The sequence below is a fragment of the Artemia franciscana genome, chromosome 8 (genome assembly GCF_032884065.1).
Source record: "Artemia franciscana chromosome 8, ASM3288406v1, whole genome shotgun sequence".
Classification (NCBI taxonomy): Eukaryota; Metazoa; Arthropoda; class Branchiopoda; order Anostraca; family Artemiidae; genus Artemia; species Artemia franciscana.
In genome coordinates, this window is record NC_088870.1 from 17,420,070 (window position 1) to 17,437,282 (window position 17,213).

The window sequence follows — 17,213 nt, forward strand, 5'->3', positions numbered from 1 at the left end:
TTGTACGAATTTTCTAGCAGTTTTTTTAACGGTTAATGGATCTTAACAGTTAACGGTTTTTAACGGATTTTGTAACGGTTATTTTCATTAAAATTTTCTTTTGTATTTAACATCGTTGACTTATGTTGCAGAATTTTAATGACTAAAATAAGCCGACTTATTGTGGTCGATTCGGTAAACCCGATTTCCTCAAAGTCGGTATTCGACTCAAAAAGCGGACTAGTAAACTTTCTGCACAATGCAGCCTCTTCGTGAAAACTTACTTTAGGCATACATCAAAAACTTTGAAGTTAATTTTATTATACCAATTAATCAGCAAAAGGACAACGAATTCCGACCCTACCGTTTTATGTCACATAATATACACAATATTATAAAATATTTACAGAAAACGAAGAATCCAAAAGCTCAACATATATATTCATATCACAAATTCAGTCAACAATTTTAAAGAACAATCTCGACACATATAAAAAGGAATGACCCTAAAGGGTATGGGTTAAATGATTAATGCTAAGTAGATTCCTCACGGGATTAAGAAAAATATTGAAGCAGAGTTAGCCCCCCCCCCCAGAAATGAGAGTGACTTCAATAAATAAGACTCTTCAAGGTTGCCACCATCAGTGATTAATAATAGAATTTGGTAATGTTTTTCGCACAATTACAATATTACAAAGTAGTTCAAAAATCATTCAGACAGTACTTGATATACGACAAAAATCTTCGTTTTCATTCAGAAGATTTATTTTGCTTTCGATGATTTTTTCTTGCTCCTGGGGGAGGGGGCAACTCAGTACTCTAAATAGCTACTGTACAATATAACTCTTTTTTTAAAAGTCTAAGCGACCCAAGCGACTCAGTTTGGCCATAATGGTTTACTGCCACAGGAGTACTCACTTCATCCTTAGATTGAAGAGGGAGGGGAAATTTTATGGACTACAAAATATAAACAAAACCATTAAATTTTCGTAGAACTTCTTTGGACCGATCCTAAAGGAGACTTCCCAGATCGGCCTTACTCCTTAAGTTATAATCCTCCCGTTAAAACTTGTTTAAACAGTCCCAAGTGAAATCAATCGCTTGGTTAATAAATGAAAGAGAAAACAGGTTGCCAATAACGCAACTTACGAACCATTAAAATTCAGTGTTGCAGTTGTATCTAGTTCCAACTGAAAAATTTCAGTTGACTTGAATGTAGAGTTGTTCTAATAACACAAGATGACATTAGTTATCGAGGAACCATTTTATGATATCTTTGTTTTTTTTTTCTGTTACTTCTTTTCTTTCTTAATCTTTTACAAGCACGAAGCCAAAACTAAAAATTGATGTTCGTAAGGTTTCCTCTATATGATCAACCCCAGGCAGAAACTGTTAGCGATTCAGCCGACGTCCTGGCTTAACAGTAGTACAACCATCATAATATTCATCAAAATAAGCGGATGCACACAGAAAAAAAATATATATATATATACCAGAAGTTTATGATATCGCTTCCAAAGAATAAAGGGTTTCCTCAAAGGTACAGGCCCAAAGACTTCCAGGCCGATCAGGGAGCCTCATTATTACTAGAGAAATTATGTCTAACGTAACATCTTGCTTTTTCATTAATTTATTCAGCCGAGTAAAGCTACACGAAGCCTAGCACTGTTACTTTAGAACTCAATACGTCATAGCAAGCAATTGAAGTTCAGCTTCTTCTCAGTTTCCAATATTCGTAGGCCTGTTAGGTACTTAAAAAAAAAAAAAAAAAAAAAAAAAAAAAAAAAAAAAAAAAAAAAAAAAAAAAAAAAAAAAAAAAAAAAAAAAAAAATCACTGACAAATATAAATGAAGTTCTAAGTTACGAAGCTTTACAAGACATTTTTTGGCACTCCTCAGCGTAAATACGAAAAGACATTTTTAAAATCACAGGTTATCAAAGGCTTTAACACACTGAGCTATTCACTACCGTTTTACTTGATACTTGGGACTGACTCATCAAAGGTGGAGGAGGAGGTGGCGGAGGTGCGGGAGTCCTCTTCATACTCTGCTGAAGCTGTTGCGCTGAAAAATGAAACAATAACATAATCAAAGCTATGGAAATCATAAATCAAATAGGAAACATTCACAAGAATTCATTGGAAAATCAAAATAATGAATTCCAGCAAGCACATAGCAGTTCTGCTCCGCTAAAAGCCCTCACCTATTTAATTTAAAGAAGTAAACCAAAAACCAAGGTATTTTCATCCCATTAGTGTTGAAGTCCAGGTTCCATTTATAGTAAATGTTTAGAATGCTCATCTAAGACCTGGCTTTTAAAAGAAACTTTTTAGTTTGATTTGAATCTTTTATTTTAAATTTTTTTTTCTAGATTGCCATTTTATTTATATTTTTCATTGTTTTTTAGCCTCAACAGCTAAAAAGCATCAAAATTATAGCAAGGGCTGTTTTAAAGAACAAAATAAGAACGCGTATTGCGATATTTTCCTTATAAAAGCAGATCAAATAGGAAGCTGAGTCTTTATGTCAGAGCCGGTGAAGGACAAAATAACGACTTAACATGGTTCAAGCAGACTAAATCGACGTGCAACCAAAACACACTAGCCAGATACATCAAAATTTCCATTTATTTGGTAAACAGCTAGTGGAAGTTTTCATTTTCTGATTTTAAAAATACAATAAGAGTTGAACAAAACTTTTACATGACTGTTTGTTTGAAAAAGAGAGAGAGACAGCGAAAGAGAAAGAGAAAGAGAGAGAGAAGAGAAGAGAGAGAGAGAGAGAGAGAGAGAAGAGAGAGAGAGAGAGAGAGAGAGAGAGAGAGAGAGAGAGAGGAGAGAGAGAGAGAGAGAGAGAGAGGAGAGAGAGAGAGAGAGAGAGAGAGAGAGAGAGAGAGAGAGAGAGAGAGAAGTTGAAAAAAGGAATGAATAGAAGTGAGAAAATGTTCATTACGTGTGTGAAATGTAAGGACCAAAAACATTTGGTTCAAAATAGCGGGAATCCTAAGAACTGAGGAGAGAGAAGAGCTAATGAAGATTTTCCTTTAAAAAATATTCAGATTTTTACTTCTTTTAAGATAAACAGAATTTTATTTTCCCCAAAATATCCTCCTCAAGTTTCCAATTAAGGATTCGAGATTGCCTAGTTGTTTGTCTTATAATATTCTTCTCCTGGCAAAAAAAAAATGAATTAAATAGCACCAAGTCAGTTTCTGACAATCGTCTAGCGTGAACGAGAATAGTAAAAAAAAGAAGACAAAAATAAAGAGTACTATGAAAATAAATGTTAGACAACCCAAACTTCTTCTTAAGCTAAATTCAGATAAAATGCGAAACCTGCCAAAATGACCAAGCGACGTCACAAGACGATATTTCAGGTGGAATCTATGATTGGACGCGAAAATATCAGAAGTACCACTAAAAATTTGCCAAAGGAACCCTTCAGTGGCGACAATGAGGAGGGGGCATTGACCCCCGCCCCGGGTTTCACCCCATCCCCCTCCAAACTTCCATGAATGGTGCAACTGAAACCCCCCGAATTCTTATCCAAAACAGACTAATAATGCTCTATTTTTACCATTGCGCAAAAAAGAAGCTTTGTTCAATTTGGAGCACAATTTCGCCAGTAGAAAAAAAAAAAAAAAAAAAAAAAAAAAAAATCAACTTCGGTTAAAAACAGTAGGGAATAGAATGTTCACCCAAAGGAAAAAAAAATTGTTTCGTCGGGCGACGTCTATTCTGCATACCAAAGAAGAATTTAACCCTTATTAAATCCTAGCCTTATTGTCACAATATTATAGAAGGACTTCTGACTTCCATCATCAGATGACATCTTCTTCATAGGACCCTCTTGTAATGCTACAAAATTACAACAAGCCCAGGGATACGTAAAAAAGATAGAAAAAGGAACAACATTTTACTAATTTTTGCTAATTTTGGAAGTTAGTTAGTTGTATTTTTCTGCAAGACATTCGGTGGAGTTGGTTTACCTATAACTTTTCTTTGGCTTTTTGTCATTTATACCTTAAATTAAGGCTCTTACGCCAACGAAGCTATCGCCATTCCTAAAACAGAAAAAAATCTAAATTTTTTAGAAGAAAGTAAAAGTGAGGCTTTAAAACTTTTTCCAAGAAAATTTTATTCCTAAAATCTGACAAAGAAAGATTTGTAAAACTTAAGAGTATTCCTGAAGTGAAAGGCTATAGTTAGGTATATGATGCAAAAATTGTCCTTAAGGTAATCTTTTATCTAACGGCACATTTTTCGGGTCCAATCATGGCCAGTTTTACCAATCTTCTCTAGAATAAATGCGCTGTAGAAAATGAAGTAGTGAATGAAAAGATATTAAAAATCTTAAAGAGGAGTCTTTCTAGATTTCAAAAGATACCATTCCGTTTTAGGGATGGCGACAGATTGTTGACATTTGAACTTGGCTGTAGTGTAAACTGTTTGGTGAATCCTGCGTCATTAGAAAGCTGTCAAACAAGAAGAAAGCCTTTCTAAATATAAGCCAAGTTTGGCTTTAAATTAAGTGTAGCAGAAGAGAAATAAAAATTTAATGTAAATTTTCTTAGTTGTAGCACTTCGCATAGTGACATCATTATTTGATGAAACAAGACGTCTTAACTATATTTACCTTTTCCAACATATTTTAATTTTTCGGAATAACAAAAAAGTGGCGTAACCTAAAAAGCAGGACACATTAGATCTTTTAGCATTGTCAAGAAAAGCCGTATCCTCAGAAGTCACTACCTACTAATTTTTTTTTAGAATCCTACTTCTCATCAACCTTTAGGCTCGAAAGATAAACTTGAAAATGGCTCCCAAATAAAACAAATTCAAAAGTTCCCTCCAAAAAAGAGAAGCTATGCCTTTGACAGAGTATAATAACAATAAAACTGAAGCCCAAGTCCCTTGCATTCGCGTAACCAGGGATACTCAGAGGTTACACCCCTTCTACTTAGAATTAACGACTCGTTGCAGCATAAATCAACTTGAGACCAAGTTATGTCAATTTTGTGGCAATATTAACCATGGGGGTTACCACTCCCTGATTCCCTTACGACAGGCAGGTATGAGCCGTAGTTGCTCCCAAACTGGTTCCATAGACACACTTTTTCAATATCTCTCACCCTATCAGCGATTTCACTTGCATGTCACTCATTTCAGCATGCCACTTCCTTTTTTCAGTTGACACTTCAACTTAAGCTTCAGTTTTGCTTATTACCCCCCCCCTTCCCTCTATCAGGCAGGCCTGAGTATACAATTCGTACTCGGGGGTCGTATAAAATTAATCATTGCCGGTGGTGCAAACATTATTGAAATTAACTAACGAAAAGAATATGCAAAATAAAGCATCGAATAAATGTAGTTTATTACTTACAAAGCTCAGCAATATATGGAACTGGATTCGCAGGACGATACGGTCGATAAGCAAGACAAAATTCACTGCAAACTAAAGGCAAGAAAATCAAAAAGGCGAAAAAAGCTGAAGTCCCATAGTATCGAAGGCACTGCATTAACAAAACCGATTTATTGACAAATTCTTGACTGAGGAAAAACGTTAAAGGGGGATTTATCTTGAAATTCTCATATTTTAGGCATTTTCATGCCTAAAATCAAGGGTCGAATTTCCTTGGTGGATATTTTTATTTGATTTTCTTGGGAATTGACCAGATACCTCCAGGTTTTGGAAGGTTTGGAAGTTGACCTGGAATACCTCCAGGTTTTGGAAGCTATCAGCATAAACAATCAACACAGTTCAAGTTGCAGAATATTTTCTTTTAGCCTGGCTTTTGGCAAAATTTCTAAGGTCTAACCCTGACGATAGAACTAAAGAACTCTCGTTAAGATGAAGAACTGACCCTTTTAAATTTGAATAGTTTTCTTACAGTAAGACGTTTTAAAGTTGAGTCAGCACCAGGATTAGCGACGTAAACAGGGGAAAATAGACCACAGGGTCACCCCCCCCCGAGAACAATAAATTTCCCCAAATTTCTGGGCACTTATTATTAACATTACAAACAATTTTTTTACTCCATTGCCTGGTCAGGACAAGGATACTTCTAAAACTGGGATCAAAAAGAAATAATTTTCGAATTCCTCAGAAACCATTCTTATTATATTTTAACATTTAACAAAATTAGAAACGGTTTCAAGATATTTTTGTTTCTCCTCGTGGATAATGCATTAAGATCGTACCTACGATGAACAATCACATAACAATTGAAAACAAAATACAAAACCCAAGCAAGCAACGCATACAGCTAGTCTGAGCCCCGTTGCTAATTTACCTTTCCAGAAATAGCCATGCATAGAAATATACTCCAGTTACGCAACCGCTGAAATTAAAAAGGCACAAGCTAATTAATAAGTCTATTTTTAAGTCTATCTATTAAGATTCTTGAGTTCACTATCCGACCTCCTGCGATACTTGTGCAAATAAATATTTGTTGAATTAGCGGGTCGCAACTAAATATTCAAAGTTTCAAAATATAATTAAGTAGTTTTGTAATAGAATTTTTTAGGAGATAACAGGATTTCTGTAAAAAAAAAAAAAAAAAAAATATTAGAGGTTTCTGAAATAATATTTTACCTCGTTTTACCGGATTTTTTTCACAGAATCCCTCGGTGATAATGCTATCACAAAATAGCTGGAAAGACGTTTATGCTTTAAACTACAATTTTTAAACAAACTTTTTCCACGAGCCATAAAAGAACGATAAAACATCTCGGCAAATTTTTACTATAGTTTTTACAACAGTTTTTAAACAAAGCGTTAAGGGAATGACATAACAATTCTACAAATTTTTATTACAGTTTTTAAATATAGTTTTTTTTTTATAAACATTAAGAGAACGGTTCAACAGTTCTGCCATTTTTTACAGCAATCTTTAAACATACAAAACGATGCAGGAGTTTTGCAAATATTTACTACAACTTTTAAACATAATTTTTCTATGAGCCTTAGGGAAACGATGCAACATTGCCTGCAAAGAAAAATACATGTAACTGTTCCCAATTTTCTGCGGCAATTTCAAAAATTCTTAATAGTTTTTTTATAACCTTTTTTCAAGTCATATTAATATATTTCTACTTGAAGCCAAATTTCATTCCAGAAATAAAATTCTGATGGCAAACTAGCTAAAATTAGGGTAATTTTTGCTTATATTCCTTTAGACAACAAAAAATTCTAAAAATGATTCAAATCTTTGAGGAAAGTATTTTTCTTCTTATTTGCTTTTTGCAAAGTTTTCTTGCTATAAGTGCAGCCATCCTACCCAAGCGGGAACTTGATCAGTTATTGCCAAAATATACAGTTCTATCCAAACTAATTTATAGACTTAAAAATGCTAAATTCGATATTCTAATCCCGTACTTAAATTGGCGAAATTAGTATTTATTTAAGACCAAAACTGGGAAATCGTTCCATTCGACTAATTAAACTTGAATACCGACCTATGTTCTCATATAGGCCTTAAGGCCACTATAGCCTAATGGAGCCCACTACAGGCCTTATTAGATTATTCAATAAAATCAGGTTATTAAAAAAGGTTCAGATCAAAACGGGCTTAAAGCTTGAATGAAACTAAAAAACTGCTCCTATTTTGTAAGTTGAGTCCTCTAGGTCCATGCTTCACCTCAAGATCATGAAATTCTAAACATTTCTTTTAATCTCTTGTATTTCAAAATAAAATCCAATTATTTGCTTCTTTTTTCCAAATATATGCCAACATTTACCTCAATAAAACATTGTAAAACAAGATTAAAATGGATTAAGACAACATGTTTTCTTGGTTAATCCACTATAACAAAAAAATGGTAAAAATATTTCAAAAAAGCCATGTTTATAAACAAAACTTTTGATCAAAGATCGTTTTATTCTGAAAACTCAAAAATTTCTGTTAAAATATTTTTTTCCAGTGAAATAACAGCCACAAAAGCCTGTCTTATCACTAAAAAATAAAAAATAAAAAAAAAAAAAAAAAAAAAAAAAAAAAAAAAAAAAAAAAAAAAAAAAAGATTGATATTATGAACGCTGTGCAAGTGATCCGAAGAAGCCGATTAAACCGGGCAACCAGACAAAATCACTACCTGGGATTCGATCAAGGTCGTGTCCTCATAATCAAAGCAATTTGCCTTACATTACGATAACAAATTCTCCGTTTTGGTCCCAAATTAGGATAAGTAGCCTACATATTCCAGATTGATTTTTTCTTTCTCTTTTCTTAATATCTGAATCAGTTTTAATCAGTCTACCTGCATTTACTGTGGCATAAAAAGCGAGAGTGCCCTAGAGAATAGTCCAGACGGATATATATACCTAGAAATTTTTGGTTTTAAGCAAAAGTTTCGATTAAAGACAAAAGGTATATGATACAGAATTATGTCCGACTGAGGAATTTTTTTGGTAGCCATAAATTCGGTGCCTTTGCTCGTCTGTCTTCATTTTCATCCAAAGTTTTGCTCATGAACGTTGCTGGTTAAAAACAAGCTTTATCAGAACGTTTGACGTTTATACAAAAAAAAAATATAAAATAAAAATAACTTGTGTTATTATAAAACACAAAAATAGTATTCTTTATTGCTATCATTTATCAGTTATGACAATTTAATATATTGTGATTAACAAACGTAAATAATACGGTTAAATTGATTTAAATATCAAGACTAACAAATAAAAATTGATAAGGTGTCTAATTAATCATAGCTATGTTTATATTTAAGAAATTAAAGATATTCTTTTCATCCGCAATTTTTCATCCCCAGAAATATTCAATTACCCTTAGTTACAAAGGTTTCATGATTATGAATATAAGTAGAAGGAAAAATCATAGAAACAAATTCTTTATTAGTGCATTGTCCAGTATTGTTTGGGTTACTGTACTTACTAGGTTTACTTACAAAAATGTCTTGTTCATTTCAAGTTTTTCAATATTACCAAAATATTTTCTTAGTCTAATGATAAGACGATCTTATTTATTTATCCATCCATGCGTCATTCCTAGGGCAGAAGAACTAAGGTAGATAGTCATAGAGCTAAGATAGTCAGTTTTCCAAGTGTTTGACTACTTCATTGTTTAATGATAGGGTTATATTTGACTATCTTATTTCAGCCCCATCTCCATTGACACATTTTTCTCTTTCCTCTTAATTTAAATATCTTCAAAGAAGGAAGATTCTAAGTACAAAGTTTGAATATTCCTCATCTAAAAATATGAATAGCGACGTTAGAATTTGAAAATGCTCACAGAACACATTTCAAATGAAACAAACATTTCACATAGGATCAGAAAGTAAAAATCGGATTTTTTACACATCATATAGATCCTCATTATCTTTTTCATCTATTAAGCTTTCAAAAGAATGAATAGAGAGCATCTTCTTTTCTTCCCGAATAGGCTAGAATTCCAATGGAAAGCATTTGTTTTCTAAAGCCATGCAATAGTCTCTAATACAAATAAAATAGAAGAGAGTAAGCTAATCTTACCAGTTTTACTCGGATAAACTTTTTGGCAGTTAGTATACGGTTCTGGAGCAGGAAGAATTGTCAATGGCCTGAAACGCCCGGCAAATGCGCTTTCGAAATCGTCTGAAAAACAACCGATATTAATTTAGAAAGTCTGTGAGTAGGGGTTATCCTGAAAAACTCCTATTATTAATAAACGCCATCAATGGGTAAAACTAGACTGTAAAATCCAAGATGATGTCGATTTCCCATGGACAGAATGTACAATGGGTTATAGACTAATAGATAGATCTTTATTACAGCTGAAGCTTCTTCGGGCCATGGCAAAAAAAAAAAAAAAAAAAAAAAAAAAAATAAAACAATAATAGCCTATAACAAAGATAATATCACATACCCATAATAATAATAAAAACATCACTAACTTAAATCAACTCACAATTTTTCAGAAATTATCCTCTATGTGCCATACCCTCTCGGAGAAAGTCACCTAAACTTTTAAAATCATCAAAATTTCTACTTTTTTATATACTTTTTAAGAACCAATCCAGCCCCCCAAATATGTTGAAAACACGTCACTCTTCATCACATTAACTCCTTACATGTGCCTATAAATCCTTACATGTACACAGGACACAGACAAGGACCACTTCAAATCCTACAATTCCCAACATATTGCCTCCTCGCACTAATACAAGACATATAGATAGATAGTAGGATATTTATTTTAACAAAAGCCTCTTTGTGCCTGGGCAAAAACCAAAAATCAAAACAATCGAAGGGACGCTTACAGCCATATTAGGAACATACCTAACATTAGCGATACCGCAATATAATAATAACACAACAACAACGATAACAATAACAAAAACACACATTATAAGACAATAATACCTTAATAGCACACAATTCTCATACATAATAATAATAATTCCTAAATTCTTAGCATCCACATAAAATTCCCACCATCCAATCCTTCTATTTTACCCCAATCTCAAAAATTTCTACCCTCAAATTATTCATTTCCTTACAATAGCATATAAAATGCTCCAAATCTTCAATTTCTCCACACATCGGGAAAAATACGGACCTTCCGCGACATAAACCTCCCCAAACACTTCCTTCTTTCACCAAAAGGCCTAAAATTACCCCTTATGGAAATGACCCGCCTTATATCCTCCCCTTGAAGCCCCACTTTAAAATTATATTCTTCCCAGTGTGTCTCCTTGACCTCCACGTACACACTGAGAGACGCTGCCACGATCCGATAAATCTGCCATAAATGGATCTCCTGCTCTTGCAGTACAGTCTTCACCTCTCTTGCTACATATCCTACATCTCCTCCTATGCTTAACCCCTGATACCAAAATCCTTGCACCCAAAAACTATTCAATATTTTCCTTACTTGATTCGGCCATGAATCTTTCCTATAGTTATTTCTCTACATGCTACCTTAACTAATGTATCCTCAGGCAATGATGTTATCCTTTGCCAAAACTTAACCCTTTTTATTAGTCTCTTATTCCTAAGGGTATCTAGGCCTAAATCTCCTCTTATTACTAGACTATTAAACCTATTATTTAAACCGAACAATCTCCTAAAGCACCTAAGCTGAAAATATTGAATGAACGAATGAATGGATTTTATTTTCCACTGATAAGGCATTATGTCACAAGCCAAGTAATAACTACAGCAAACAAACTATCATTAAAAAAAGGCGAATTCTGTTCAAAAGGAAAAGACATAAGGAGATTGTTTAAAGTAGCATCACTTGGTGTCAATACTAGTCAAAGATACTTGGTGCAAGATGCGCTATTCCTGGCTCACAGAGTAGGCCGGAAAAATGTGAGATTAAATGTATAACACTATCATGACAAATCTTAAAAATAAGTAACTGAAGTTATATTGAAATTAAGAAAAAAACGTTAGCCACTATTTAACAATCGAATTTTGCAATTCACTAAAAATGCGAACTGGAGATCTATATTTTTTTTTTCTTTTTTTTTTTTATAAAAGAACAACAATACAAGCTTTATTACTGCTAAAACTATGTCTAAAGGGATCATCACAAACACATTGGAATATAGGGTAAATAATTATAAAACGACCAAGAAATCTGTGCAGGAGGAATCCAGAAAAATCTACTTAAAAACTAAAAAAAAAATTTACAATCAGCTGAAACAAAACAAAAGAAAAACTATATTTTTAAGGTTCGAAATCTAACAGTGATTTACATGAGAAGATAGAATGTTCCTAAGCTACTTCATTCAAGGGGTGTGCCCCAAAACCAAAGCCTGCACAAGGTTTTACATTATGTAGTTTTCGTAAATATCGTGCAAACCGTTAAAAAATTTGCTATAGAAATCCCCCCCCCCCACAAAAAAACTTTCCAAAAACGTCTAAAAGCTTGAAATTGAAACGAAAATGTTGATATCAAGTACCATAAAATTGAAACGGACGGAAAAGCAGGAGTCAAACAAAAGGGAAATGTATTCTAAATTACGGGCAAAATCAATTGAAAGAAACACCAATAAAAACTTACTGGTACGCTCAATAACAGAAGAAGAGGCGTAATGTCCTTGGATTTCACTGGGAAGACATGGTGGGGGGTAATCAGGCGGGTTAATAGAAAAAAATGGACTAAATTCCCTTTTATGTTTACATACATAGTCACAAGGAAGACTTTTAATACTAAGATTCGAAGTACTTCCGCAGAGACTGCCTTGCTTGGATCGAACAGAACTATATAAAATTTTACGTCTTGCAATGTCATTAAATGACCTTGGTAAACTCAAGTCAGAAATTTCAGATAGTCTTCTTTTTTTGATTTTTAAAGTTCGACTAGAAGTGGTAAAGGATGGTTTAACCCGAGTGTAAATGGGTTCAGGATATGAGAAGGGGGTATCAGTGAAGAAGGACAGAGTGGGGGTTCTTCCACCAGCTATCTCTAGCATATGAGGCAGCATGCATGAATAAAAATAAAATGTAATGAAAATACAGCAGTTAGATGCAACAACAGAGTTTTACTGAACAAAAATAAATTTTACATTCCTACACAGCCTTTCCCTTACGCAGCCATCCCGAAAATTAACCAAGCAAAGTAGCAAGCGTCAGGTGAATTGCTATGTAGTTTCCTAAACCCTTCAAACAAAAATGTCATAAAGAGATGTAGACACAAAAATCATTCATTGACGCTTTGGTATGGTAATTTCTAGACAACCCTGTATATACTTGACACTAATAATTTACAAGGATTCTGTAAATCCTCATCTTGATTGACATCATTGGCCCTGCCAGCAACAGAGCTGGCTTTGATTTGACAGCCAATCATAGCCGGTTACCCAAAAATGATCCGCCTCCAAAAAATTATGCTGACAGGGTGAATGATGTCAATGAAGACGAGGTTTAAAATAGGCTTGCATCTGCATCAAATTATTTTTATATTTTTACCTGCCCTTTTTTATATAACAATTTATGTTAGTTATTATAAAGACGGTTGGAAATACGGCAACCCCTTCCCCTTCATATTTCATCACGCGTTCAGATACGACTCTAGAAAAGTCAACATTTTTCAAGAATAAAAACTAGAAATATTTATATTTCTTTGTATTCTTTCATTTTGTATATACACTAATTTGAATATAATACTTCATAAAAAAAAAAATTCACAGAAATAGGTACGAACTGGCCACACCTCTCTGTTAGTATCCTTCAAAGCATAAATATCCCTCAATGAAATATATTTGTTGAGGGTAATTTTCTTTTATTAGCACTCATATTGGGTAACTTCCTACCAAAACCTGTAGTTCAAATATTAAGAAAGTTTTCAGAAAACCTTCTTAAGGACATAACCATTTAAATCGTGTTTTTAGTAAAAAAGAAGAAAAGTGTGTGGTCTTGATGAAGATTACACTAAATTGAACATACTAAATTCATATACTAAATATATAATAAATTGAACATGTTAGAGAGCCTCAGAATAGAAGTAAGAACCTAAATTTTATTTCCAAAGAAGGGCGTTTTTTTCATGGATTATGGTATAAAACCAGTGGTCATAGAATATCGCGATAGGATACATTGAAACAGAAATGTAAAATCTCAACTTTATAAGACGGTTAAGTTACAAAAATATGTCAACTTTGTCAGTGAACCTAAAATACTGGAGATAACGTCGATACATTCCTAAAAGGAACAGTTTATTTTGCGTTTTGAGAGTGAAGTACTACAAAAATAATCATCTTTACTGTGTTATATAAGATTAGAGCAACTCTAATGAATGAAACACAGAAACAAAATATTTCTAAGAGAAAAAGAAGCATATAAAATTCAGAGTCTCAAATTTTTCTCGAATTCCTTGACGTTCGAATTCAGTTTTGCAGTAATGAAAAGCATAAAAATATGTTACATTTTAATATTCCAATAAAAATGTCTAAGTAGATAACAGCTTTTTTTACTCAGATTTTATTCGTCACCATAAATATCCTCCGGATTGTAACACTAATTTACATTAGCTTGAAAAGATTATTATTTAAATCTTCCAATATTTTATGCGATAATTCGTTTTTGGGCCATAAATCAGTGACTAAAGAAAAAGATATCAAAATTTAAAATATGTTCCAGATATTTGACACACTAATAAATCTAATTCCTTAAATCTAAATTCCTTAATTAGGAAGCATTTCAAGTTATGGTGATTTCTAAATGGCTGAAGGAGGAGGAATGTAGTCGTCTTTGTTATCCGAAGGAGTGCTAGGTTTGACTTAAACACTTTTGACTGAAAGTCTGGTCGATTGTTTGCCACTGTTAGTTTCATGTCAATTTTCCTTTAAATTGGGCCATAAATTAACACAATTTGCTGTATCATTAAATATTGTGTAGGTTTTTTACATAGTGGCGAATTCCACGGAAGTTCAACATCTCATGGTTTTGTTTTTGACAACAGGCATCACAAAATCATTTCTGTATTTTCTTTTTTACCAGATATTGTTGGTGTATTCTACTGTAGATACAGCACTAGGCAAGCTTTCTACTTTACAAAAATTCAGCAACACCAAGGGCTAGATGACCCGGCGATTTCTTAAATTTTTTGTTATATTCCTATAAAAACTCAATACAAAAGAAGATAGATTGTATATCTGGTATTATCATACTATAAGCCGCATTTATTTGTCTTTACTATTAATCATATGATATTTAAACCAGTATTTCGAAGATACTCTCTTTACCGGTCATATTGTTTGTCTCATTCTTTATTTCTTTTTTGGAAAATCAAAATTTTCAGGAAATTGTCGTGCTATGCTAAGTTTATAAATACCTCTTGAAGACGTTCCACTATTTAAAGATGTCGCAGAATTCGTACTTCTCATTGAGGAGTTTCTTGTGGGAGGGGCTGGAGGCTGTTGATTCGGAGCAGGAGGCTGAAAAGAGATAAACTAATTTACTGAATTTACTTAATTGGCAATCCACTTAACGCAAGTTAAAGGAAACACAGAAGGTATCAACCAGGTTCCAGAAACACATCTGAAGAAAGGCGGGAATTTCTATCAAATTAGTCTGAATCATACACCTCCTACTAGAGAAATTTTAAATTTTCAGCTTAACATGAACTTTCCTATATTGAACTATAACCAAATTTATGATCCCTCCCCAATCCCCCTCATTCAAAAAAAGAAATTTGGTCTGTATAAATCTATATATGGATAAATCCTAAAAAAAAAACAGAAGGATTTCTACCCTAAGAGTATGGGAATCTTATTCGAGTGGAAACTGGGCCTAGTATTGGCAGGAAATCATCAGCGCCAATTACCAATTGGCGACTCGACCTAAAACTGCGACTCACTTATCTATTCCGGTACTTTAAAATGGAGGCCAGGCAAAAGAAAGTAAAATTCTGTTCAGAATAGACGTACCAGATTAAACTCAACTAGCCTACTTCATCTGCCTAGATTTTCCCAAGCTTGATTAAGCCTACTTTGTAAAGAACGGATTTTTAAAATAAATAATTCTAGAAAATAAAAACTGCTGTTTAATTATCAGCTACAGAGAAATTTCATCTTCAATCCTAACGCACTTTGGATCAATCATATCCAATATCCGATTTCGTTTAACATTTTCTACTGTTTTAAGGAAATCATCAGATACTACACTGTATTAGTATCTAATAGTTGTCATTATTATTAGTATCTAATTGATTGTGCTAATAGTTGTCAAACCCTACCTTTTCATGGTAAATTGTCTTTAAATAATAAATCAAATTATTTTCGCAAGTTGTTCTGTCGGATGCCTCCTCCTTATGCAGGAGTGCATCTAAGTATGATGGATCCTTAGGAATCATCACTTAAGTCTTCTCAGCTTAAGAAAACAGAAAATTAAATTTAAGCACAGTTGTTAAACAGGAAATGCAAGCCCGACGTGAAATTGAATCACAGTAAGAGAATTCCAGAGCCTTTTCTGAAAGTATAGAGATGGGTATTATTGAATTTGTTCCCTAATGAATTTTTCTAAAAGCCTTCAGGAGATATATTACTACTTAATCTGATTAACAAATATAGACAATTGAGCAATAAATAAAGAATAATTAAGCTAGAAAAACAAATAATTGACCAGCCCTTTGGCATACCTTTTTGTATTCTTTTCTCTGGAGACTACGAGGATATTTAAAATTAGGAGTCACGTTGCCAAGAATAGCCAGTATCGACCTGCAAAATTCCTTCAAACGCAATGGGATACGGAATCTTTAAAATTGGGAACCAATGTTGGTCTCAGAGAAAAATCATAAATGCAATTTAGCAACTCTGGCTTTGACGATTTGTCGCGATTTTAATTTGACAGACTAATGTAAAATTACCAAAGCTTATTTTTTCCTAGTCTTGACTACTAACAAGCTTGAAGTAGACTTATTTTTCTTCCTACCGATGAATTTTTTAATTCTTTCAGCTAAACAAATATTGCATCAGTGTCAAAAGTTTTTTACCTTCTACACTCCCCTCTGTACTTTCATACTAATGCTTTCCCCTTTTCTTGCCCTCCCCCCCTCTCTCTCTCACATATTTTAATTTGAATGTAGCCTTCTGTCCTTTTTAAAGTTTGTGTTCATGACAAATTAACATAAAAGGAAATAAAAAATGAACTTCTATGGCGAGATTTATGGTGGTAGGCATATAGATGATATGCCACAACTCTTGGGAGCTGTTTTTACCAAATAAACCAGTACTCCTCAGAGTTCAAATATGGTCCTTTGACATTGCAGACTCCCTCTCTCCTAATCACTCACTGGCTGAGGCAAAGCTTAATATTGTAATATTTTTTCCTAGTATTTAAATGAATCTTCCAAGCGGAAATTTAAAAAAAAAATACAGCCAAGAAACATGATCTCGGGAATTTCCTGAAAAGAATTCGCTCAGGAATAAGAAAAACGAAAGAAATCCATTTTTTCTTTCAAATAACGAGAAAAGATTCTCTTCTTTCTTTCTGAAATTTTTTTAGACGTTACGTGTCTGCATTATGAATTAATGACCAAGATCAGTTAAAAGTTATCCACACAAAACATAACTACTTTTCAACTAAGATTTGGGTAAATATCTTACATATTCACTTCTGAGCTTTGACTTTAAAGCTGAAGCTACAAATAGCTGAGAAGCTTATTACCGTCGCCAATTAAATCCATAAATATCAGAAAAACAAGCATCTTTTTCAAGGCCGTATCCAGAGGGGAGGGGGTTCAGGGTTTGAACCTCCCCACCGAGACTTTTGAGCGACCCGTAAAAACAC

The 17,213-nt window shown here is 33.4% G+C and overlaps 1 protein-coding gene across 5 annotated transcripts in view; it reads right to left on the minus strand.

Annotated features, from left to right (window-relative positions):
- Positions 1-280: 280 nt before the first annotated feature.
- LOC136030070 (WAS/WASL-interacting protein family member 2-like) overlaps positions 281-17,213 on the minus strand; it is a 66,980-nt gene continuing 50,047 nt past the window's right edge. For 3 of the 5 annotated variants that reach the window (XM_065708705.1, XM_065708707.1, XM_065708706.1), the window contains exons 7-10: positions 14,758-14,860; positions 9,468-9,569; positions 5,361-5,432; positions 281-2,042 (exon numbers count right to left, since the gene is read on the minus strand). In XM_065708705.1, the coding sequence (XP_065564777.1) occupies positions 1,924-2,042; positions 5,361-5,432; positions 9,468-9,569; positions 14,758-14,860 (396 nt within the window). In that variant the 3' untranslated portion in view covers positions 281-1,923. Of the gene's footprint in view, positions 2,043-5,360; positions 5,433-6,270; positions 6,319-9,467; positions 9,570-14,757; positions 14,861-17,213 lie in introns of all 5 variants that reach the window. The other 2 variants (XM_065708709.1, XM_065708708.1) reach the window with 2 other exon arrangements.